Source organism: Batrachochytrium dendrobatidis (genome assembly GCF_000203795.2).
Source record: "Batrachochytrium dendrobatidis JAM81 unplaced genomic scaffold BATDEscaffold_2, whole genome shotgun sequence".
In the NCBI taxonomy this organism is placed as follows: domain Eukaryota; kingdom Fungi; phylum Chytridiomycota; class Chytridiomycetes; order Rhizophydiales; genus Batrachochytrium; species Batrachochytrium dendrobatidis.
The window spans coordinates 1,002,033-1,026,240 of record NW_006281100.1 but is presented as its reverse complement, the minus strand read 5'-3'; the positions used below and the strand labels follow the sequence as shown (position 1 = coordinate 1,026,240).

At 37.6% G+C, this 24,208-nt stretch overlaps 10 protein-coding genes across 10 annotated transcripts; 5 read left to right on the top strand and 5 right to left on the bottom strand.

Annotated features, from left to right (window-relative positions):
• Window positions 1–10: 10 nt before the first annotated feature.
• Window positions 11–3,170, top strand: BATDEDRAFT_22949 (uncharacterized protein; the record flags this gene model as incomplete). The annotated part of the gene is made up of 9 exons (XM_006676610.1): window positions 11–638; window positions 724–832; window positions 913–1,067; window positions 1,156–1,291; window positions 1,377–1,627; window positions 1,719–1,840; window positions 1,941–2,128; window positions 2,234–2,444; window positions 2,553–3,170. The coding sequence occupies 9 exons, from the start codon at window positions 11–13 to the stop codon at window positions 3,168–3,170; spliced, it is 2,418 nt and encodes an 805-aa protein (XP_006676673.1).
• Window positions 3,171–3,505: 335 nt separating this feature from the next.
• Window positions 3,506–4,666, bottom strand: BATDEDRAFT_86247 (NEDD8-conjugating protein UBC12). Its single transcript, XM_006676865.1, has 5 exons — window positions 4,533–4,666; window positions 4,110–4,208; window positions 3,937–4,025; window positions 3,717–3,864; window positions 3,506–3,634 (listed from the first exon to the last, which is right to left on the bottom strand). The coding sequence occupies exons 1-5, from the start codon at window positions 4,645–4,647 to the stop codon at window positions 3,525–3,527; spliced, it is 561 nt and encodes a 186-aa protein (XP_006676928.1). The 5' UTR covers window positions 4,648–4,666; the 3' UTR covers window positions 3,506–3,524.
• A 306-nt stretch (window positions 4,667–4,972) lies between these two features.
• BATDEDRAFT_22947 (uncharacterized protein) lies at window positions 4,973–5,536 on the top strand (the record flags this gene model as incomplete). Its single annotated transcript, XM_006676609.1, has 3 exons — window positions 4,973–5,135; window positions 5,252–5,382; window positions 5,489–5,536. The coding sequence occupies 3 exons, from the start codon at window positions 4,973–4,975 to the stop codon at window positions 5,534–5,536; spliced, it is 342 nt and encodes a 113-aa protein (XP_006676672.1).
• A 481-nt stretch (window positions 5,537–6,017) lies between these two features.
• BATDEDRAFT_34433 (uncharacterized protein) lies at window positions 6,018–8,776 on the bottom strand (the record flags this gene model as incomplete). Its single annotated transcript, XM_006676736.1, has 9 exons — window positions 6,018–6,271; window positions 6,343–6,491; window positions 6,587–6,732; window positions 6,813–6,876; window positions 6,958–7,953; window positions 8,017–8,112; window positions 8,177–8,336; window positions 8,447–8,570; window positions 8,707–8,776. The coding sequence occupies 9 exons, from the start codon at window positions 8,774–8,776 to the stop codon at window positions 6,121–6,123; spliced, it is 1,956 nt and encodes a 651-aa protein (XP_006676799.1). The 3' UTR covers window positions 6,018–6,120.
• A 192-nt stretch (window positions 8,777–8,968) lies between these two features.
• BATDEDRAFT_34432 (uncharacterized protein) lies at window positions 8,969–9,769 on the bottom strand (the record flags this gene model as incomplete). Its single annotated transcript, XM_006676735.1, has 1 exon — window positions 8,969–9,769. Exon 1 carries the CDS (start codon window positions 9,464–9,466, stop codon window positions 8,969–8,971), a length of 498 nt encoding a protein of 165 aa, XP_006676798.1. The 5' UTR covers window positions 9,467–9,769.
• Window positions 9,770–9,910: 141 nt separating this feature from the next.
• Window positions 9,911–11,502, top strand: BATDEDRAFT_22944 (uncharacterized protein; the record flags this gene model as incomplete). Its single annotated transcript, XM_006676608.1, has 6 exons — window positions 9,911–10,219; window positions 10,308–10,756; window positions 10,833–10,915; window positions 11,020–11,155; window positions 11,229–11,328; window positions 11,395–11,502. The coding sequence occupies 6 exons, from the start codon at window positions 9,911–9,913 to the stop codon at window positions 11,500–11,502; spliced, it is 1,185 nt and encodes a 394-aa protein (XP_006676671.1).
• Window positions 11,503–11,695: 193 nt separating this feature from the next.
• On the top strand, window positions 11,696–15,234 carry BATDEDRAFT_86437 (uncharacterized protein; the record flags this gene model as incomplete). Its single annotated transcript, XM_006676993.1, has 7 exons — window positions 11,696–11,957; window positions 12,081–12,218; window positions 12,343–13,844; window positions 13,927–14,003; window positions 14,077–14,176; window positions 14,360–15,026; window positions 15,095–15,234. The coding sequence occupies 7 exons, from the start codon at window positions 11,696–11,698 to the stop codon at window positions 15,232–15,234; spliced, it is 2,886 nt and encodes a 961-aa protein (XP_006677056.1).
• A 137-nt stretch (window positions 15,235–15,371) lies between these two features.
• BATDEDRAFT_86640 (uncharacterized protein) lies at window positions 15,372–19,000 on the bottom strand (the record flags this gene model as incomplete). Its single annotated transcript, XM_006676864.1, has 13 exons — window positions 15,372–15,500; window positions 15,598–15,687; window positions 15,781–16,425; window positions 16,516–16,620; window positions 16,709–16,807; window positions 16,888–16,928; window positions 16,992–17,097; window positions 17,190–17,301; window positions 17,369–17,439; window positions 17,527–18,405; window positions 18,515–18,607; window positions 18,746–18,896; window positions 18,990–19,000. 13 exons carry the CDS (start codon window positions 18,998–19,000, stop codon window positions 15,372–15,374), a joined length of 2,532 nt encoding a protein of 843 aa, XP_006676927.1.
• A 115-nt stretch (window positions 19,001–19,115) lies between these two features.
• BATDEDRAFT_22941 (GPI-anchor transamidase GPI18) lies at window positions 19,116–20,787 on the top strand (the record flags this gene model as incomplete). Its single annotated transcript, XM_006676607.1, has 6 exons — window positions 19,116–19,386; window positions 19,511–19,613; window positions 19,697–19,789; window positions 19,854–20,037; window positions 20,124–20,299; window positions 20,376–20,787. The coding sequence occupies 6 exons, from the start codon at window positions 19,116–19,118 to the stop codon at window positions 20,785–20,787; spliced, it is 1,239 nt and encodes a 412-aa protein (XP_006676670.1).
• A 1,049-nt stretch (window positions 20,788–21,836) lies between these two features.
• BATDEDRAFT_86639 (uncharacterized protein) lies at window positions 21,837–22,700 on the bottom strand (the record flags this gene model as incomplete). Its single annotated transcript, XM_006676863.1, has 1 exon — window positions 21,837–22,700. One exon carries the CDS (start codon window positions 22,698–22,700, stop codon window positions 21,837–21,839), a length of 864 nt encoding a protein of 287 aa, XP_006676926.1.
• Window positions 22,701–24,208: the final 1,508 nt, after the last annotated feature.

The window sequence follows — 24,208 nt, the reverse complement described above, 5'->3', positions numbered from 1 at the left end:
AAGCAATTTCATGGACGAAAAGCAGACGCCCGAAACCACAGTAAAAGTACAAAAGATTGACACTATTGTACAGGATGAACCTACAGTAGCATCTAATACAGTCATATCTACAACTGTCTTGAACAACTACGAAGATGGTCTGGTTGATATGCGCATGTCACCACCAGATATGGGTGCAACCATGTCATTATCATCATCACAATCCATCTTGACTGAACAGATTCATCCTCAACCTAATTCATGGATGGAAAGCATTCCCACTGCAACGTCCATGGCAGATCTGACTGTATCAGCTACTGATTTGCCTTTTCATTCAGTCCGTACTCTGCAGCGACATTGGAACATTCATGTTATAGCACAAGAGTATCCATCCGATCTCAGTCCAGGTCTAAATAGCATATCGCTTCATGCTGTTCATTGCAACTTTACAACATTCGAATCCATGGCAGACATCGATCCACCCTTGCACATGGACCAGGAAAACTTGAAAAATATAAGACTATACATCAAATTTGTAGCAGATGATCAGAATGTTGGTGAGCGATCTTACTGTCTGCAGTGGTCTCATCAGCATGTGGAAGATGTCGGTGATCATGATCGGTTTGAAGCCATCGTGTTGTATCAACGTCGGATTGAAGGTACGCTTTGATTTGCATTTCAAACATGTCGATTTCTACGATACTCATTCAAGTCTTGCCAATCATCACTGTTTTACAAATTTAGCCTTTCGTGCTTTGGGTCATATTTTTGGAATTGTATTTGAATTGCAGCAACAGGCTCGATTTTCTCTTCAGCCCGTTTGGACATCTCAGGCACAATTTGAATCAATAGGGTACGTTAAACTACAAAAAATCTAGATATTGGCTTCTGTTTTTACTACGAATGTCATGTCTGAGTCTTTGTTTCAATTAGAGCCATGATTGATTGTAGTCGTGCTGCCGTGATGCGTTTAGAAGGTGTTCTTTATATGCTTAGAAATTGTGCCTTGATGGGATTGAATACTTTTCAATTATACACAGAAGACACCTATACAATTCCTGGCGAACCTTTCTTTGGGTTCTATCGAGGTACTACACTCCTTTCAATGCATTACAGTTTGGAACGGATCCAATTCAACTTTATTTTGAATTCATCAAATTGCTTTGTATGCAATAGGCGTATTTACTCAAGCAGAAATCAAGATCATTGGCGATAGTGCGTTTGATTTGGGAATTGAAGTGTTTCCGTGTATTCAAACTTTGGGGCATTTGGGTCAGATTTTGCAATGGCCACCCTATGCTCATTTGAAAGAGTAAGCCAGCGTTTTTGAAACATATTGTAAATCTGGGTATATCGGCTCGTAACCCTGTTTTATCGTGGTTTATTCTGTATGCTAGCACAAGTGAAATTTTACTGTCCAACCATCCTGATACCTATACATTTATACGTAAAATGATTCAAGCTGCCTCAACCTCACTTTGTTCTAAGCGTATTCATATTGGTATGGATGAAGCAAACGGCTTAGGTGAGGGAAGGTACAAGCAATTGTTTGGTACAAAAGAAGGTACTCAGATTTATCTGGAACATCTAAAGCGAGTTGCTGCTATTTGTCACGAAGAGGGATTAGAACCATTGATTTGGTCTGATAGTAAGTAGATGTAAATCTTGGTTGAAATGCATTGAAAACGTTGCTTCAAATCAGGATGAGTTGATCAGTATTTTGTTTTTGAAAATTCTAGTGCTATTTACTTTGGCAAACAACAACGATCCACACGCTTACCATAGTGATAATGCTGTAATGCCTGATGTATCACTAGAGTTTCCCAACAATATTCAGCTTGTCTACTGGGACTACTATCACGTATGCACCTTGTATTTACGATGCATATGGCATCACCTTTATCTTGGAGTATCATTACATACCATTTACATATCTAATCTTTGCATCAATCATGTACTAGACCAATCCAGAAATATATCGGCTTAAAATACAACAACATAGGGCTTTGGGATTTGATCCTTGGGTTACAAGCTCGGTTTGGACATGGAATAGATTCTTTGCTGCTTTACCATTTACGTTTGATGCTGCTAAAGCGTGTCTATCTGCATGCAAACAACTATCTGTCCGTAATGTAATCATCACATTATGGTATGTCTGACCTGATTTTAAATGCAACACACTATTTTTGTATAAATCTATTTTCAAATCAAAACTGTTCAAGTTGCCAATCAATAACTTGTGCAATACTTGCAGGGGCGATGATGGAAATGAATGCGATACCCTGTCAGCTTTACCTGGATTGGCGTATTTTGGAGAGCAGGCTTACTCGACAAACTATGATGTGGATTGGAACACACTAAGACGAAATTTTGCAGGAATTTGTGGTGGAAGATTGGAGGATTGGATTTATGCTAGTAAGCTAGATTCAGTGCCTGGATCACTTGTTTGTCATGATCAATTACCTGTAAGTTCAAGTTAGTTTCAAACATGTATACAAGATATATTTATTCAGATGCAACCATACCATATACTACTGCATTCAAGCCATTAACTACATGTATAAACGTATTAGCCAAACCCGTCAAAATGGATATTATGGCAAGATTCAATTTACAGTTTTCTCGAGTCTCAATATAAGGAATACGACTTGAAAGTGCATTTTACAGAGATATCCAAATACCTCATTTCTGCATGTAATGCAGAAACTACTTATGTATACCCTTTAAACTACCGCCTCAAATTCCCAGCACTTCTTGCACGTGTATTACAACTCAAGTGCAACCTTCGTGCCGAATGTACTAAAGCGTACCGAGATCCAACTAATGCTCCCCAGTGTATAAAACAGCTGATAGATACAGTCATCCAACCCCTACTGCAAGCAGTAGAAGATCTTCATCAGTTTCACCGCGATGAAATTTGGCTGGCAACGTTTAAACCGTTTGGATTAGAGGTGCTTCAAATGCGATATGGAACTTTACGGATCAGAATAGAAACTCTACGCGATCGACTGGCAAAATTCTCAGAGGGTGGTAGCGGTGGTGAAAAGCAAAGAGCTTTTCCTTTGAATGACAATGGGATGCCCGAGTTTGACATAGATGATACGTTGCAGCCATTTTCTGGTCATGGTATGGGTCTCATGTTGGATTTCACTCGAGCTTATACTCCGTCGCGAGCTATGGGGACGGGATAGATGTATCTAAACAGCAATTGGTGACAGAACCAATCTTGTAAACGATTTGTATTTCATTTTTATTATTTCATTAATTTGTAAATGTATCAGTTGAGTGTACAATCTCATTATTCATCTAGAACTTTGTAATTATAAATAAGCCAACAGCTGCAAGACTGATAAAATCTTGTAAATGCGACTTTGAATTTGTATTTCAGCTGTATATTCCATTAAAGAATGTTTTCAGAAACATAGGTAAAGCCAAAAGGTTTTAAACAGTGTACAACAGGGCAGCTATCTCCCATGTGAACACACTATCATGATTTGATGATATTTGTACATGACATCTACAAGATAGGGAATATAAAACCCTTTTTATTTTTTGACCTTGTCAAAAACTACGCCATCGAGCGATCCACCGCGCATCGTCTTTTCGACATTATGCTCAAACTGTCGTCGATTTGCACGTAGTACCTCGGCAGCAACTAAAAGTCAAATCCAATCGCACAGTAAACTGGAATTAGAAATACTCGATATCACTCGATATATTTCAAACCGATGAATTACCTTTGTTGAGAGGATCTTCAGCGTTGGGTTCTAAAAATAGATACTGCAAACCCACCATGATGGAGTTGATATTAAGAACAGGTTTCCAATCCTCTCTAAGAATATTAAGACACACGTTTCCGCTAAGATCGATGTTTGGATGGTAAATCTGTTTAAAATAGATGAAATGAGTTTATAAAAAATGCATCTCATATCCAACATGGTAACCTTGGCCACTCACCTTTTGCGTGCATAAAACCTTTGGAGGCTTATGAGGATAATCTGCATTGACTTTAAAAGTAAATACAAAGACACCATCCTTGTAGAATCCTAGTGTAGAGTCAATGCAACAGATTCAGTCTGCCAGCAATCATCAAATCTATCATCACCAAATCAATATTGAATGTCGTCTACCTTCATCAGGAGTGATTGTGAATGTAAAGTTGAACAGGTCATCTCCATCAGGAAAAGCCAGTGACATGGTGGATGGGAGTTGATCCATGTCGCCCAAATCTAAAGAATCAAAAAGATGACCAAACAGTTTTAGTCAAAAGATACCGACATCCAGCATGGTGCAAGTCTGCCGATAATTTCCATAAAATATAAATATATTCCGAGATTTAAAATAGCTGAACCAAAGTATTGCATAAGTAGCATCAATGTTGCAAGTTTGAATAGATTGAACTTTAATTGAAGTAGACCATCTAGTGCCATACCCAATCAAACCGTATCCAACTGGACAAAAACAAATCATTCAAATCAACTGCTTTTGGAACAACATCATCAAAACCATTTCCAGATCCAAAGAAATCAAGATATATGATGGTAGCCAGAAACCTTTTTGAAGTCTGATTTGAGCAGCAGAAGTTTTTGGTTTTTTTGAGCCGCTACCAGAGGCATTAGAGTCGCCTGCAGTAGCCTTGTCTCGTTTCAAGGACATGATATTAAGCATTGTGGACAACAGCTACAACAAGGCCAGAGAACAAAACCCAATCGACGCTGTGATGGATGCAAACTTCAAAAGCATCAAATCAATGTCATATATTTCCTGAGGATGTGTTGAGATGGATTCAGGCTTTTTGTCAATCTTCATCTACAATAATACTGCAATGACATTTGCTAAAAACACTTTCAGACTCGATCCAGTAAGAGAAAATGTGCTGTTGGAACCTCAAATAAGAAAGGAATTGTTTTCTCTCGAGTCCAGCATCGCTTCGCTCGAGAAATCCGTCGCCGAATCGAACCAAAAGCTTACTGCTAAACTAGCTGAAAATGCCATGACTGCTCAAGCTACTCTCGACAAACTAGATGCTACATTGATGACTTCAAAAACAGTTGTTTCTAGTTGTAAAAGTACTGAAACTGCTACTCGCAATGCGTTGCGTACTTCTGATGTTTACGCGACGATGGGACCATTGCCTCAACGGTTCGAAGAGCCAGGTAAGAATATGCATAGATGGAATGCCAGATTCACTAAAATCATATGTAAATATTGGTTCTGTTTGAATCTAAATAATGCTGTTTGGATCAATCGTATTGATTTGTAATTAAAATAGATACATGGAACTACAAGATCAAGAAACAAAATCCACTTTATACAACTACTACAAACCAGTATGGACAGCAACATCCTACAATTCATGATATGCCAACTGTGTTTCGAGGTCAAACATCAAAATTCAGCGAGGTAACTATCACAATGCATTTATGTTTCAATAGCAACAGAAGCTGTATAAATCCGATTGAAATTAATCCTATTTTGTGAATTTGGTGACTAATGTTTGATTATTTAGCACTTGAATATATCTGGTCCTTATCGCAACTTTTCTCTTAATATCTGATCTTGAAAAACTTTTGCATTGACGAGTTTCTATTGAATTGAAATATTACTCTTGGTATAAATCAGCTTCAGCATTTACTCTAAAGTGGTATGAATTTTAAAATTGATCTGGCTTGACAGTGCCAACAACTATAGCCGTATTCACGTAGAATGAAAGACTAGATGGATGTCAAATAATAAACAGTCAGTCTACCAAATTTACTGGACAGCATTATGCTCTAACCTCTTTGGCTAGCCTTTTTTCGATGATTGGAATAAAGACAACTGTTGCATTTTGGAGACATGCAATCCTTGTTCTCTTAAGCTAGATTGTAGACGCATCTGTGAATTTTTGGGATACAACATATGAGCTTATACAGAATTTGATTGAAGACAGTCAAATCCAATATCTATTAAAATGCACGAATCTGGTGATTATACAAGTAGGTTATATCAAAAAACATTTCAGTTCAAAATCATAATTTGATTGTATGATGAACGTTGTGCTTAGATATTGTTTATTCCAAAGCAAAATAAAGTCTGCAAGATAAATACAAATGCTCCATTTTACGTGAATACGGCTGTAAAAACCATTGCAATCTCAAATCATTCTTTTTTGGTACGCACACGATAATAAGATCGAATAAACCAAGTGAGTAGTCCAGATACAATAGTCAAAGCTAATCCAACACCTAGTTGCATGCCTTGGTAAGTTTTTGATGCCACTTTAAATACACGCATGCGTGTCGTGTCCCATCTAAATTCAAAATACATCAGTAGATGTAGAGTAGAAACATGAATATCAAACAAGTCGCAATTAAAACTTACGAGCTTTCTGTCCATGTACCCTTTTGTGGATCGACAACACTATATACACCCTGATCATTAGAATCAAGACCAGTTCCAAAAGCACGATGTAGCCTGGTCATGGAAAGGACACACAGGTTTCCAGCACACCGATAATCTGATGGGAGTGTCTTGAAAATCATTGATGATCAAAAACAGTATATAAAATGAATTAGCCTTTATAATACTATACGTTTGCGTCAAAAAGGCATTAAATGTTGTATACCATGCATCTTGGATCTGAACAGTTTCCAACCACTGCAGAAGCAGTCCAGTTGATCATCAACAGATTCGACAACATTGCCATTGAGCTGACACTCGATGGGTTGTAAACGCTCGAGTACCCCGTAAACACACTCGTCTGTGACTTGACTAGACCATACAATTCAACAGTATGTTAATATAGCAATTAAAACAACTCCAAGAGTTAAACACGCGCATGATGGAGTTACTTTTGAGTTTTTGAAACAAAGCACATGTTACATTACGAGTATAGCAATCCATCAACTGACCGACCTAAATTCACATATCAATAGTCAATATTATAAAACAGCAACAGGAAAATGATATATACAAATCAAATCAATCAAAATATACCACGGCACAATCAGGATTGATTGTAGGAACATTAGAAATAGCTCCACCAGCCTGAAGATAAATTCCCTTTGCCATTACACCAACCATGCCACAAATAGCAGCAACATGATCGTTATTCCATGTTAAACCGTCGTCAAATTCAGAGTGATAGTATTGATTGGAAAATTCCAATAGATAATCCGATACTACCACTGCAGGAATATCAGGACGTTTTGCCAAAAACGCCATTGCAGAAGACGGTGGCAATTGATGATTGGTTGCAGACAGACTAGCAGCAACATTTACAGATATATTGATTTGTTTTGTGGTTCCAGATATCGGTGGTGCAGGTATCAAAGCGGTTTTGAATTGATTAAGCAATTGATTAGTTTGACTGTTGATGGTGTCCACGTGAATGTAATGCAAAGATGCATCTGCAGCGGGACGGGTAATATCACCAATGGAATCAAACTCGATCACCGAATCAATCAGATTGAAATTTAGTTTGGTAAAATCAGTTGTAGAAAAGCAGGGTGAGTTGCATTGAGCTCCATTGATAGAACATCCTGCAGATGATTTTCCAGATGCATCCTTGCAGACCAGTGGTGTAGTCATGTCCTGCACCATGCGCTGTGATCCTGCAAATGCCCATGATTCGGCTTCAAATGCAGCAAAAACGACTGTTTTTGGCAGGTTTGCTATACCACCTTGAACACGACTAAGCGTTTCTACAGTAGCAAGCATGGCAATGACCCCAGATCTACCACTTGCGCCAAATGCATAGTCACGCAAAAACGCCGAACTATCCAGTTTCGAGGTAACCATAACAATAGGCTTTTTATCGCTTGCATCAATGTTGGATGAGAATGTTGACCAAACAGAGTATCCTCCAATAGGTTGACAACGGCCACGGCGCAAACATGTTGTTGAATCGATAGCAGAAAACATGCGAGAATCAAACTCCATGGCATACAGTGGATATCCAGTATATCCTCGATTGATATTAAACTGGAGAGCCTAATATAGTTCAACAAGTGTTAAGTTATTGCACACTATAACATCAACCTCGAGTTGTAGTACCTCATTAATGGCATCTATTGTTTGGAGAGATGTAGCATCACTAGGATAGATTCCAAAAATGGGAAATTCATAATTTCCAGTAGAAACAGAGTTTCCCTATGTAAATAGCGTTAGCTAATGCATGCAGATTCCAACTACCAGTAGTATAAAAATAGCTTACTAAAGGATTCCAGATGTATGGACTAGACTGATTAGAATATAATCCATATCGACAATTTGGACAAGAAGCTTCAGGTGAATATGATGCTGGATACCGCTTATCTGTGATGGTAAATATCCCGGATACTTTGCCAGTTTTTTCCAGTAAATTAATATTATCTCTAGTGCATTCAAGTTGTCCAATTGAGGTTGAATCAGATTAAATGGATTAAAGATTCTAGGCGTCGGATAGTTTTGCAGACATGCGACTGTTGACGGTTTGAAAACTTACATTGTAAGGAGTGAGGTTGGCATGACCACAACATAGTCAGCACTAGATGGAGCTGTTTTTAAAAAAGAGTTGATATCATCCACAGTTGAAATCCGGTATAAAGTGCCAGAGACCATTTTCAATGCTAACGTTACAAGTCAATACAAAATCCATTAGAATCAACGCAACGAATGGGTCAATACCAGTGCTAGAATTCAAGACAATAGTTTATCCTGTTCTTTGAAAGATAAAGTTTTAAAAATCCACTGCAAAAAGCATACCGCTACAGCCAGTAGTGCCTTGAGCCGACTGCAGACGGGAGCAAGCAGCAGATGAGAATCCTTGATACATGCTGGATTCCAGAAAGTAGTTTTGACGATTAACCAAGCCAGAAGTCTGAGCATATGCAGTTGAAAGAATGCTCCAGTATATAACAATGAATGCTGTGAATCTAAACATTTTGGAATCAACGAGTGTTTCTGCAGGTTTCAGGACAAGTTGGATGGTTAGCAACAGTTGAATTCAACTTCAAATCAAGACACTTTATTGTTTTTTGGAATCTAGTATAAAAATAATCTTTTTTTTAGAAGCAGTTGGTGCGTTCTTGAGCTTGCCGTCCTCGGCAAGTCTTTCTAGAATCGATTGCACAATATTCGTGCTTTCTCGGTTGCCTCGTTCGGTGACTGTCAGTTTCAGTCGATATCCTTTACCCAGCAACTCTCTGCCTTTATTCATCTTGATTTGAAAATCATGCTGGTCAATGGTGGAGTTGATTTCAAGTTCCTTTTCTACTATTCCAGATCGTTTTTTTGTTGGTTTAGCTTTCTTTGTTGGCTGGTTCAATGCATTGGCTCGTGTATCGTTCGTTGCATCAAGACTCGAGTCTTTTGATGCTGTAACAGATTTGGATTCATGAGATGGTGTTGGTTTGGGTGGGTTTTTAGAAACTATTTTGCAAACTGGAGGTTCTTTTTTAGAGTTGATTAGTATTAAATCTTGAGTAAGAACATCCATCTGTGTCATGGCTTTAGCAACAGTCATGATCCCCAGTGACAATCCAGCATCAGAAATCACCAAGATCTCTGGTGCTGTAATTTCTAAATTCTTGAGCTGAGCTTTGATCTTGGAGCCTTTTGTTGATTTAGAAGAAATATCAGATACATGTGCAGATGAATGGAAGTAAGATATGGATGGGTTTGTAGCTGAAAAAACTGAAATATATTTGGTATAGACTGGCAAGTGCTGAGGTGCAGTAAATGAAAACAGGAAAAGCGATCTTGTATTAGAGACTGAAAGATAGTTGCTTGTTGGTATTCTCCGTACTGCATGCAAGGCACATTTTGATCTGAAGCCAATAGCAAACATGATTGCAGTTGAGCATCAATTGCGACTCGACATAAAACATTCCAACTGTGAGCGACTACGATCACATTATGCAATGAACTGTCCGACTGCTCGCATGTGCATGCAGATGCCTGTATACACATGCATTCATCTGCCTATTCCCATAGACGACATGTCACCGAAGGAAATGAAAACCCTCCTCTCTTGTACGAAGATGCTTTCGAAAACCCTCCCCATGATACTGAGCTTGCCAAGATTAGACTATTGAGGTCACAAACCAGGTCTTTGGTCCAACAGCTGTGGGATGCTGCCAGAGATATTGAGGCTGTAGAAACACTGGCTCAGCCCATCAAACAGTATCCTTCTGACTTGGTTAGAGACGAACTTGCTAGTCTGCGTCTTCATCAAGAAAGTATTGGAAAAGCAAATGCCATTCGGAAAACTACAACTGTAAGATTCATTCATGATTCATCCCAAATCTGACCTGCTTTAACCAACTCCTTGCACGCTGCTGTATATTCAATCGATATATTACAAGGTGTTTTCGCCTTCTCCATCTCGAAATACACGCTCGGCAAGTCGTCTGAGCATTGGAAGAGAACGATCTAGGCAATTGTATAGTCGCTCAAGCAATTATATTCCCGAATCTATCCCAACTCGTACTTTTGGATCCAATTCTGCTGCATTCATCTCTTCAACATCAAAAAACATTCAAAAAATAAAAGAGTCAACTGCGCGAAGCAGACCCATCAGTCATTCAAAAACTCCATCACCAACTAAATCCATCAATCCTGTTTATAAACGACCACTTTCTCCAGACAAAGTGCGTGTTTTACCACTCTCTAAAGAGGATCGTGAAAAAATGTTGATGCAGCGCTGCAATGAAAAGGCAGACGAGATTTTACAACGAGATGACTCTTATTTTGACGATATTTCCAAATACCGACAGCTATATCCAGATTTATATACTCGCGATGTTCCCCAAGTGTAGGTTATATTTTCTATTTGCTGCTTGGTTTATCTACTTGAATATAGAATTCACTGTATTTCAAACTGCATGTAGATCTCCAAAGTTCAAAACATCCATCAACAGATCGCCCATTGTAGAGTGCAAACCTATTCCATTAAAGGACGACGGATACTATTGTAAGTAGCAGATGCTATATTAGTACCTGACGACATGTGTAGATTTTTGATGATCTAGGGAATTACATTATGGCCACATTTGATTGATTGATTTAATACATTAGATTCTGGAGTATTCAGAGTCAATGAGCGACTTTTTCCAGAAAAACTGGATCATCCTTACAAGTCATCTACAGACTCGAATGTGTTTATGCTTGATAAAAAATCAAAGTACATGGCATCGAATGAGCCTCCTGTAAAGTATGTTTAGTCTGTATACAGCTATTTATTTTTAGATCTACAATTAACTTGTGTATCTCATTATAAATACTAGAGTGAGTATTCCAATTAACCGAATCAGTCCAACACAACGCCATTATAATCATCATAGACGGTCTTCTTATGATCCTGCTGATTCGGCAGATATATCTGCAGTAAGTAATACGTTGGGTACGAATTTTGTTGAAACTGGCACTTTTAATTTACAAAAAATTGATTAGTATTTGCACAAAGGATACCGACCCTATTTATGGAGTAGTCGAATGCTTCGTCCAACCAAAGAGCATGCATCTTTGAAAGAAGAAATTCTTTTTAGCAGTACCAAATAAACTATATCAACGTTGGATTGTTAATACAGCTTTTAGCCTGTAATCCAATACATGCTGATGGTATTGAACTTTTACCAAATCTTGAAAAGCAAGTCAGCAAGCTTATTCATGAAATTGTTCCTGACTTGAAATTTTTAAACCTTGCAAAGCTGTTTGAGTAGCTTTGAATCAATATTAGCTAGCACTATAAAATATGACTACAAGAGCAACATTATCTGATATAAGAAATAACCTCACACTATCCAAGTCCAATATCAGCAACAATGTTATTGGAGAATCCCAGGAAACATCTCAAAGTGGGCAGCAACTAGGTTCAGCTCAAACGCTGCGCGTTCAGCTTGATGAAAGTTCAGCATCTGGTCTTCAAATACCCATCCAAGCATCGACAAAGGAAAAAATTGGTGTTAAGCCATATCAACAGAAACAACTTGAAGATAGCAAGTCAGGTTCACCAAGTATGTATGATTTGGTTCTAGTGCATTTATTGTGGTGATATATGCAACTCGTGTCTATTGCTGCATGCAAGTTGAAAATGGATGCCAACAATATTGCATTGCTTTGATATGAAATCTATACAGATCGAAAAACATTTAAAAAAGACCATTCCAATACTCATACTGCATCCGATACGTACAATGAAGTACAAATCGTTATTGAAAAAAGTATGCCAGACTTTAAACCGTTGTTGAACCAAGAAGAGCCTGGTCGACTTGCACGTAAGCATCTTTTCTAATTCAAACATCCAAGTTGATTGAATATTATCAACACAATATTAGCAGGTTTAATAATTGACATAAATTTCATTTTATTATTTCAATATTTGAATTCTACAAATAACAGCATCACAGAAACAGCATCATTCGGACTCAAAGTCGAAACAGTCGAAAGCGCGACTTTCATCATTGGACTCTACTAAACCAGGCCGTCCCATTCAACTGACTCCAATTCAATCCCAAGATACAGCCTTACAGCAGCCTCCACAAATAAACCTTTCAATCAATTCTGTAATCCAAGATTTCAAACGCTTTCAAGGCAGCCAACAACATCCTGGAACAATCCTCAATATCATCACCTCGGAAGATGATCCAGTCGTTTACACCGAGTTTGACATTCTCTGCAATAATCTCATTCAAGTATTAAGCAATTTGGAAACATCTATAGAAGATGTAACGGCTTGGAAAAATGATTTTCTCAAGCAATCTGTTCCATCTGATGTCAAGCTTGAACTTACTCTACTGTTTTCCAAACTCTACCGGAGCAAATCTGATTTTCACCAGCCATTTTTTGATCTAGTCAAGGCTGTAAAAATGTATTCGCGTCCTTGGGGTGATAAACGGAATGCGCTGCTAAAGCTTCAAACGGAACATCAGCAACATCACCATGTACTGGATATTGTGATAAGAAAGCTGGAAAACATGCATATTCAAATGAATAGAACAAAGGTACATCATCGATTGGCATTGTGGGAACGCCTAATGTCTAAATTGATCATGCATCAGGAAAGCGAGCAGCTAAGTCTGATCAATGACGAGAATGGCCAGATTATCAATCGCATAGGTACCACAAGTGCAAATCTTGAAAGTAACTCCAACACATTACATGAAAATTCTCATGGTCGACAGTTCTCACCCCAAAGTAATATTTGTTTGACTAAATCAAAGCAAGATCGACAGTTTTTAATAACAGAGGAAGCCCATGCAAAGGAAATTGCCTTGCTTAAACTAAAATCCACAATCCAGCTTTATGCCACCAATGAACCAGAATGGCTTATCCATGTCCGGACTCTACTGAAACGATTCAAACTCCATTTGAAGAAAACGTTTCCTGGCTTGAAAAATATTCTATCACAAATTTTGAAACGGCCCTTTCCCGTTCCTGGACCAAGTATGAACTACATATCTACAAAAACAGGAACTATCATGTTTAAACAACCATCATTTCCACGCCCTCGATCGTACTCGTGCAATGATTTTAAACTATTGCATATGCATTATCAAAACATAGATGACATGATTGACAATGTGACAACTACAGATGCTATGTGCGACATGCTAATGGACGATGCTGACGGTAAAAAAACACCTGATCAGTCAAGGGAGAAATCTATTAAAAGCACCTTGTTTGGTACTGCAAAAAAAAACTTGCGATGCAATAGCCTCAATACATTAATTGATTTGGGGAAACGTGCCCACTTACGGAAACCATTCACGAGAAACAGACTAAACCATTCAAATCACAGCTCACAAAACGACGTGGATGAAAATGAATTTGATTATGAGTCGGAAGATGAAATTTCCGAAGCAAGTGCTCACAGTGCCAACTATTCTGACTTGGACAAAAAGGTACACTACTTGCATATTTGTATCGATCCTTTTAAAAAGATTAAATCAAATGCTATTTTATTAAAAATATACAACTGTGTAGTACTTTCAACGATTTAGAGACGAAGACATTCAAAACATTGTCAACACTTTTATGGACAATCATTCAACATATACCAGGTATACCCGAGCACATGGTTTAAAAGCTTATTTGTTTGATTCACAAAGTAATTTAACCGACTTGTTTTGTAAGCCATACGGTTGAAAATAATGCACTAGGTAGCGGAAAGCAGACAAAAGTAGATGTTTTTCAGAACCTTGATGCAGACAAGGAGTTTTTTAGTATGCAGGAGGTGATTGAGCTAACTTTGTTACACGCTCAGCAAATGCACATTATGCAATCAGAATACAAGTTGAGTTTAACAAATCAAGTAAACTTGATCTATCGATATATATAAATTATGTATTTGAATGATCATAAAACTAAAATATTTTGTGAATATTGTAGTGAAAGAATAAATCATATGACATTACAGCTTGACCAAGCACAAAAAGATCAGGAAGATCTAAACACCGAATGGGAAAAGCGTTACATGACTATACAAGAGCAACTTCAAAAAATGGCTTTGTATTACACAAATCAAGCACGTTCAGGCGTACCATCTAATTCTGGAGAAAACGTACATACTCCTCAGACAAAACAGTTCAATACTGATATGATTCGAAATTTGATTACTACTCCTGCAAAACGTGATTGTATCAGTTTTCGTCGAAATACTATGCCAGAAGACTACGATGACTCGTCCGAATTGCGGCTTGATCAGCTTCAAGCTAGACTTGAACATAGAAAACTGGTATCTTTAGCTAAACGAACACAAAGCATAAAATCCAAAGTACGTGAGCTTCCTGCACGGAGACTTCCGCGCTTTACCTCCACACCCATGGCTATGGGTTTTATGGAGCGACTGTATTGGTTTACAGAAATGTCGTTAAAGAAGCGTGCAGAATCAAAATTAAAAGTAACAGAGATGGAAAAGGCAGCAAATGAGCAAAAGCTGGCGTATCTTCAACGGATGGATAGAAATGACATTGAATCTACCAATGGAATGCTTACCGAAACAAACGGGCTGTTGGCAGAGTTTATGCCCATGCCTGGAACAGTTACTGGTTCAAAACAGCATCGGGATATTTGGGCAGATCAAGGTTAGACTTGAATAAGAGTAAATTGATTTGAGTTGAATGATTCTAACAGTTTATATGCATTATACTAGGCATTTTGTCCCCATGGGGTGGTCGATTCAAGATACAAACTTCCAAGCAATTAGGAGGCAAAAAAATCAATGTTTTGAATCTTTTTGACGTTGCCATGAACATTCCTGTTGAATCGTTGCCCAAAAACAATGGAAAATAGAAAGTCGACTGTAAATTATATTAGAATACAAGTTTCGAGATTACGACTAAATAAACTTTACATCACTTGTAAAAAATGAATTAAAGTCCTAATATCACTTGTCACTCTACTCATGCTTGATAGCAAGCCTGATTGGTTTATTTCTTTTTTTTGGGATCCTTGTCTTTTTTACCCTTTGTCCCCTTTTTACCAGAGTCTTCTTCCTCATCTGGCACAACAAAAAGTCCAGCACGCTTTTTTAATAGTGGTGTTTTTTCGAAAAAATCCTATTGTGATCATACATGTCAAGAATTACCATTCATTAGATTTCAAAATCTACATGGCCATGAGTTGATCGAAATTGCACTTCACATTTGGAGTTACCTTGTATAGTTTGTCTTCTTCCTTGTTTTCGATAGGAGAACTCAGTATGTGCTCAACAAACTCGGCTGTTGCTAGACATTTAGTTCGCAGCTAAAATATACATGTACAAGTATAAACATGACAGTTCAAATTTTGCAAATACAATATGTAAAAGTCGGTGCCATGTGATGAATAATAACGTACTAGTTTGATTCGACGATCAGTTAAAACGTGGTCACAGATCATTTTGATTGTCCCTGCCGAGCATCCGTTTGTTATTTTTGCCAACAAGCTTATATTTATTGTTGCATATCTTTCGCCACATCGTTCAGAAATAAACTGTTTCCACAATTGCATTCTTGACGAGTAGTCTGGCTTGGGACACAAGATAACTTTATCAAACAGTGGTAACATGGCCTTTACATCTGCATCCCAGGGTTTACTGCTTGTTCCAATAAAAATAACCCTTCCGTTTAAATCTCGAATGCTTTTGATGCTTTTGATCAAGTCTTTTTTGATTCGCTTGGGATCAGATGTATCGTCTTTGGGTACTTTTTTTGCAAACACCATCTCGATATTGTCAACGTAGATGATGGCAGGAGTTTGTGCACGAGCAACTTTAAATATCATATGGATCATTTTTGTTACGTTGTTTTTCCCTTGGAATTGGCCGACTGTATTCCGGGGAGAGAGATTGAAGATTTGTGCACCTGTTTCTGTAGCTAGAGCTTGCACAAGCATAGATTTACCTGTACCGTGTGATCCAAAAAGTAGAATTGATACCACTTTAGGAAGTTCCAAAGGCTGGTGACTCAAACACATTGGTAAAACGCAATATTCCACCATCACCTATATTTAAAATTACATGATGCTCATTGTTGAATGACACTGCAATCTATATGCTAATTGAACAGCTAACACGATTGGATTACAACATACTCTTTGAAGTTCTGCCATGGATGGATATATTACTGTTTCTCTAGTGACCGATCCATCCATAACGTTGAATTCTCCAATAAATTTGTCAAGAGATACATCAGTATGCTATATTAAAGTTAAATTATTCAGCGTCCTTATTTTTGTAAAACTTTTGTAGCCAATATATTTGATTTTTCAAAAACACATGGATTACCTTTTGCAAAATTCCCGTTTGAATAAGCTCCTCCACAAGAGACTCCATGGTTCGATTTGCAGTAATGTCTTTCTCTTTTTTCCCTTTTTTCCCCTTTTCCTAATCAATCAATGCATAATCATGCATTTGCCTAAATTAAGCCTTGATAATTGTATGGTATTTAAATCCAAATAGCTAACCTTTTTTCCTCCTTTCTTTCCCTTTTTCCCTTTTTTCCCACCTAAATGTCATGGTAATTAGATGATTTGACATTTATCATGCTGTATCAGTTCAAATAAGTCACCTTTTTTCCCACTTTTTCCTTTAGTCTTTTTTCCTTTGGCATTTTTTTCCCGTTCAACAGCAAGCTTCAAGTTTTTAAGCTCGTCTTGTAAAATATCAAACACATACTTTTTTAATCTATATAGAGATATCAAATTAACTTAGCCAATAGAAATTGTGAAATGAATTGATGAATATGCTGCATTTTGCGGACACTTACCTCGGCTTCCACTTCGCGACGTTTGTCTGTTTTGATAATTTCTTGATCATGTTTTTGAGCAAAATTTTCAGTCTCGTCCTTGGTTTTCCATTTAGCAACGTATTCTGACTGACTAAACATTCAAGTATAGCATTGAGTAACGTTTCACAAAATAGTATCATTAAATGTCCTTTACTTACTTGTTGGAAATGCATGTCAGATACTCGGATTGATCGTATTTGAATTGAACCTCTACCACCTCTTCATCAGGCTATACCATTGTTAAACAAGATATTATATAACAAACACACGATTGTTTGACTCGTTGAATTTAGTTTAAACTACATGCCACCTTTACCTTGTCTTTAGCTCCTTTTTTCGTGTCCTTTTTAGCATCTTTTTTGCCATCGCTTTTTTGATTACTTTTTTTGGGATCTTTTGTAGATGCTGCTGTTGCAGGTTTTTCTTCAATCTTGGATTTGTCACTACTTGTAGGCTCAGCACTATCTTGCTGTGTAAATTTAAATCCAGGTTGTTGCCATTTCTCATCAGGAGGAAACTCGGGAAACTTTCCATTTGACCTTTTATACTCCATATACCACTGACGAAAGTCGTCCTGGATAGCTTCCTTCATATCTGATCCTTCGACTTTGAGAATCTTTTCTTTTGTGTTGATCAATGCTTGTAAATAATCTTCCTCGTACTGTTGCTGAAGAATCTTTCTTCGCGCACGATTGGTATTAGCTTTGACTATTGGGTCAACTTTTGGATCTCGTGACATATCCTGCATTCCAAGAAATACCAGCTCATTGTGCAAAGCTTTTTTGAAATACAGTCTTGCTTTGTAGCCGCGATATACTTTTTGTATTTTCAGTGCAGCATCGTTCACTTCGTTTTCATCTTCATTTCCAATCATTTCCTTTTCGTGTTGGGTTTGGAGTTTGATGTCGCGCATATATTTTGCTCGTAGTTTTCCTTGTCGACCTCTTTCGTTGATTTGAATGATTTTGATTGCTTCAAGGATACTCATTTCTGGAAATTTTTGAGCAGATTCGCCAAATCCAAATGGTTTTGCACTGAGCTGATTGAGTAACTCTTTTCTGGCTTGAATTTCTTGATGACGATCTTCAACAAAGTATCGCGGAATACTTATACGCAAATGATCGGGCGTGAGTTTCAGGTCCAGTAAGATATCATTGTAGTTTTGGAAATCTGAATACTCAATACCAACGATATGCTGATTGGGGTTTTAGAATCATCAAAGAAAATTGACATGCAATATATTTTAATTTTTGGTTACATTGACTGATACGAGGTGGTTGAGCTCAACTAATGTTCAACTTTACATGTTTGATTTCAAGGACACGACCAGCGACTGCCATGACAACCTCTTTTAAAAGCCGTCTTTTTTGAGGATGTAAGATTTGGTGGTATGCATCCTATTCAAGCATTGATTTTCAATTAGCATTTATAATTTAATATTGCATTACAATTATTATGTGACCAGGTCGAATTTGTTGGAATATCAATGCAATATCTTGATTAAATCGAAACCAGTCTACTTTAACACATTTTACCTCAAGTTTTCGAAAGACTTGAATATACTTGATATACAATAGTGCCAAGTGCTGGAAAGCAGACTCGCGGTCTTTTGGCTGTAGCATTGCATCCTGCATGAGTTCATAATCCATTTGCTCATTGAGAAAATGACTAGCTTCTGCCCAATACCTATTATATATTCTTTACAATCAACACTTTGGTTACTATCAAGCTGCTCGACAGTTCAATGACTATTAGATGCGAGCCGGGAAATGAACTCACGCGTTTGACATGTTGCAAAATAGTAAGAAATTGCATATCCAAAACTTGACCCTTTTCCATGCTATATCATTGATGAGCACTGTATCTTTTGTGAGATCGCACACTGGACAGGTGCTGTTGCTTGCCATGGCAAGCAGAATATTGTATATTTTAATAGTAGCTTTGTCTACATTCACCACTACAGAATATGACACTTCAGCAACACATGTCTTGGCTCCTTCAACTATTGCTGCGTGTAGTACACCTGCTTCTCAGATACTGCTGACACTCAAAAGACTTGTTAGATGGGATGCCGTGTATTTTTTGGGTATTGCTGAGCAAGGTTATACCTATGAACAACAGTTTGCATTTTTTCCTGGACTGCCATTATTGATGCAAGCTGCAGCACATTCGCTTTGTAAGAGGCTAGATTCTTAGATACTGACGTTTCAAGTCCAATCAGACATCAACCTATGCAATGCATCTCATACAACTCTAACATTTAATTTGCATTTGCATTATAACTGTTTACGACTTGATAGCCAGTGTTTTTGGCAGTTCCGTTTGCAATCATGTTCTATTGGTGATCTCTGGTATTTTAATTTCCAACACTTGCTTTGTCATGGCAACAGTAGCTTTGTACAAGTATGTCATGATTAATCCTGCAATTTTATCTTTATATTTATGGTATTTATCCAACCCATTGAATACTGTGTTAACTTGACCAGGTTGTCGGCACACGTTCTTCACGACAATCACATTGCATTCGTATCAGCAATTTTATTTGCCTTTAATCCAGCGGGGATATTCATGTCATCAATGTAAGGATGTATAATTGACTTTTTTAATTTATACAATCATTCTGATCCTGGTGTTTTACGATAGCTATACAGAATCACCCTTTGCACTTTGTGCATTCATGGGTATGCTAAATATGGTCCAGGATCATACTTGGGCTGCTGCTTTGTGGTGGAGTGGTGCATCATCACTGCGTGGAAACGGAATTCTGTTTGCCGGATTCTTTATTTGGGATCTATTGCATCCTTTTGCAAAGCACACGATACAAACTGTATGAGCTGATTTGAAAAAGAGCAGCATGTATTTTCATTTGTAAATATTTATTTAAATCCATGTTTTTTGATTGAAATACAATAGCAAACCATGTATCGGATAGTGCGAAATACGATAGCGCTGGGCGTAGTGGTTGCTCCGTTTATTTTATTTCAATATTACGGGTGGACTTTGTTTTGTACTGAAAATGCAGATACTTATCGGCCTTGGTGTAACCATAAGATTCCAAGTATTTATTCGTTTGTGCAAGCGCATTATTGGTAGGAAATTTACTCGAGTTGAACCTTTATTGCATACTTGAATCTGACCCAAATTGGATCTATAATAATACAATAGGAACAATGGTCTATTTAAATACTATACTGCTCAACAGATACCAAACTTTTTTTTGGCAGCACCATATCTGATTGTATCATGCACTGGAATTACACAGTTTGCACTTGAACACTGGACAGAATTTATTTCTGTCGGGTTCATGACTAAAAAACTAAAACGCCCTTATTCGGTATTGACGTTACTCCCGTTTGTATATCTATGGATGGTAATGCTTGGTACATGTGCCTTGTTTATGCACGTTCAAGTCATTTTGAGATTTTTTACCTCTTCTCCAGTATTATTTTGGGTATTGGCCAAATGGACTGTCGAATGGAATGGTAAATCTATGTTTATCCGACTACTTGGTTTCTACTATACTACATATCCAGTGATTGGTGCCGTGTTATTTGCCAACTTTCTTCCCCCAGCATAAATGCATGTGGACTGTAGCATGTCCGTGATCAGGATAAATGCAGTGTATAAAATTACTATTTATAGTCGTACTCACGTAAAATGGATCGCTTGTATTTATCTTGCAGTGATTTTGCTTCAGAATAAACAATGTTGACATATTTGTTTGGTTGATATTGCACATTGACTGTATTGCGTGTTTGATTATAACAATCAGACTATAGTGTTGAATCTACATTTGGTGCACTCTTAGTAATTATACATTGTACGATCATCAAATTTGGACTCAGATTCATGTATTGTGTTTGATTGTCAATACAACTCTGTACACTCATTTGTTGTGTTCTGAATCTCGAATACGATCGCGATCTAGTTCAACAACAATGATGACACATGTCAGTAATGCAACTGTATTATCAATCATGACATGACACTGTTATTTAGTGGTCCATTTATGTCAATACGACTGCAAGTTGTCGTTATATGACGTATTCTGAGCATGGTTTTGGTATTACACATCCAGTTCCATCACATTGTTGCTAACCCATCATTGTAACACTGTATGTCACCATAATCATGGACATGGACATGAGCATGTGGTTTCACGTATAATATTACAACCACGCATGTCGTTGGTTGAATCATCACTACTAGTGTATACTACAATACAGTACATGTATGTTGACATGTGTTGTACCAATTTGGTTGCATTGCTACAATGTGGCATGCTCCAACCTGTTTGGATTACAGTTGTGCAACATATTGATACTGTACACATGACTATTGTTGGTATTGCATGTCAATATGACATGACAAGCAATATCATATCGACACAATACACACATGCATGTCAGCATCATCAATGTGTACAACTATGCAATATACAATCAACTGTATTGTATTGTATTGTGTTGGAAATACAAGTGTCAATATACAATATGATACCAGCCAAGACTGTGTACAATAATCAGATACAATATCCAATATCAAATGGTAATTGTATCATATCGTATTTTATTCAAATAAAAACACAATCGAGTCAGTCGAAACCAGTTCAGATTAGCAATCAAATCAAACGGGTGATTCATCTGAATCTTCAGAACTGGGTGGACTCGAAAATGATTTGCGCTCATTCTTGGATTTGGAAGTTTTCCATAAACGAGAAAATCGAGAATGGGATTTGGAAGATTTGGAAGATTTGGAAGCTTTTTGTGTACTGGATAATGTTTGAGTGGGTTGGTCTGTAGACGTTTTGCTTGATGATGATGGACTTTTATGATGTTTTGATTGGTTCTGGGTTCCACTAGTAGAGGCTTTCTTGGATCCCGACTGTTTGTTTAGTTGGAGAATAAGAGATTGATAGATATTTTTAACAAAACTGGGATCTAGTTCCAGAGATATCCTGTAAGAATGCAGTGATGCTGTACTTGGATCATTTTTGAATAGAAGCCCTGCAAGTTCTTTTCTGGCTATACGAAGCAACAAGCCAGCGTGATAAAGATCGTCATCGAGTTTCAGACGCTTTTCTTGAAGGCTTAAGAATTTTTCGCCCTCCTCATTAAACTTCTGATTAATTATCTCTTTCTCTTCTTGATACACTGGATCATCCTTGTTCGGATATTTCATGAACAGCTCGTAATTCTTTCCACTTAGGCGTTTTAACAATTCTTCTTGATTGAGCTCTTTAGATTTGGCCGAGTCACGCGCTTTCTTTATCTCTTCACATTCTTGATCCTTTTCTAGATATTCTTCAAACAACTCCACATCATCCTTTGAAAATTTACTAAAATCAATTGGAGGTATAACTTGTGCACTGGGAATGACGGTTGAAGTACTAGCTCCGGCACTTGTAGTTTTCCTGGGATTGACTGGTTTGGCTGTAGTGACCGAGCAAGCAAACAGGATTGATGCCAATACTGTGACTGCGAGTTTCATTGTATTGGTTTGTATTGGTCAAACACGTTGTATATGGCTGCTATTGAACAAGCAAGGCTGGATCGTATTTATATCGGCTATTGGACGGATAATATTAAAAGCATATTGGATGACCGTTTTAGGGATTGGCTTTATTATCAGGGTTGATGGTGATTTGGCATCAATATCCAACTTTGAAGGGATATCCATTTATATAACAACCGCAATATTGGTTGGACCGCTGCTTGACTATGCATTCGAGTATCATATGGCTGATTGTGTATTCCACCCTTATCCACCCTAAAAAGGGTCAGTGAGCTGAAATATGAACAAATGCATGTTTAAACAAGACCATCTAACAACTGAGTTGATATTCAGTTGTTGGATGGTCATCAATATGTGTTGTGGTTGACATGATTCAACATGTGGTTTGGTGATGCTTTCCATTCAACTTGACATGATCAATCATCATTACATATTGTCCAGTAATTCAATCAATCAACTGAATCAATACAATGCAGTTCATGTCGCAACCACAATGTCACATTGATGATCAGTGACTTGCAACCGTTGTGTTGGCATTGCATGTTGGGTATTACTATATCAACATTGATTGTCACTATATAGTTGTATCAACCACACATTATGATCATATGTCATGGTTGACTCGTATTCTGGATTGATGCACTCATTTCATTCCATTGTATTCCATTCCATCACTCGAACACAAACATCGTATGACTTGTTGATTGCTAATACCCATATTGATCGAATACACACTACATGACACATGTCAGGTTAGCGTATACATTCCACTATATAGCACATCATGTTGCTGATACCACGCATTGTGACTCAACAGTCAATCTGTATTCGAGTTCAACTACAATTGATCCTGTTAATCATAATATACACGACCAATTGTAGTCGAGTTGATCCGACTGAATAGAGTCCGAGTCATCATGTTCATATCAAACCATTGTAAGCCATGACAAGTCTATTGCACAACTCCACTCGTGTTGATTACAACATGCTATTCATAAATGTATTATATTGTCCTGTAATGACTGTACATGATTGTACATGGTTGTTTGGAACCATTAGCTACGTTGATTGATATCCACAATATGATCCAGTAGTCGTCCAGATTGTGTGTTGTATTTGGTGTGTTGGGTGATGATATCAACCTGTAGTCAAGGTTTGACTATCTGAACATGTCGGTGACTTTTTACCAACTGTGTGCAACTCGATGTCCAATATCGAGTCATGTCATTGGTCAATTGATTGGTTCAATTCATCAGTGGGTTTGCTGGATCCATGTGGTGTGCATCACTTTCAAGAGTATGTTGAATCTGTTGCAGTATTGTAACTTTGTAAACGGATCAACATACTAACCTGACCATGATTGTGGTGGTTATTGCAGTCGAGTCGTAAAGCTTATTCTGGCAATCATTGATGGTTTCAACAGTCATTTGAATAATCGTTTGGATGTCAGGTTATGGTATCCTGATTGACAACTCGACTCGGAT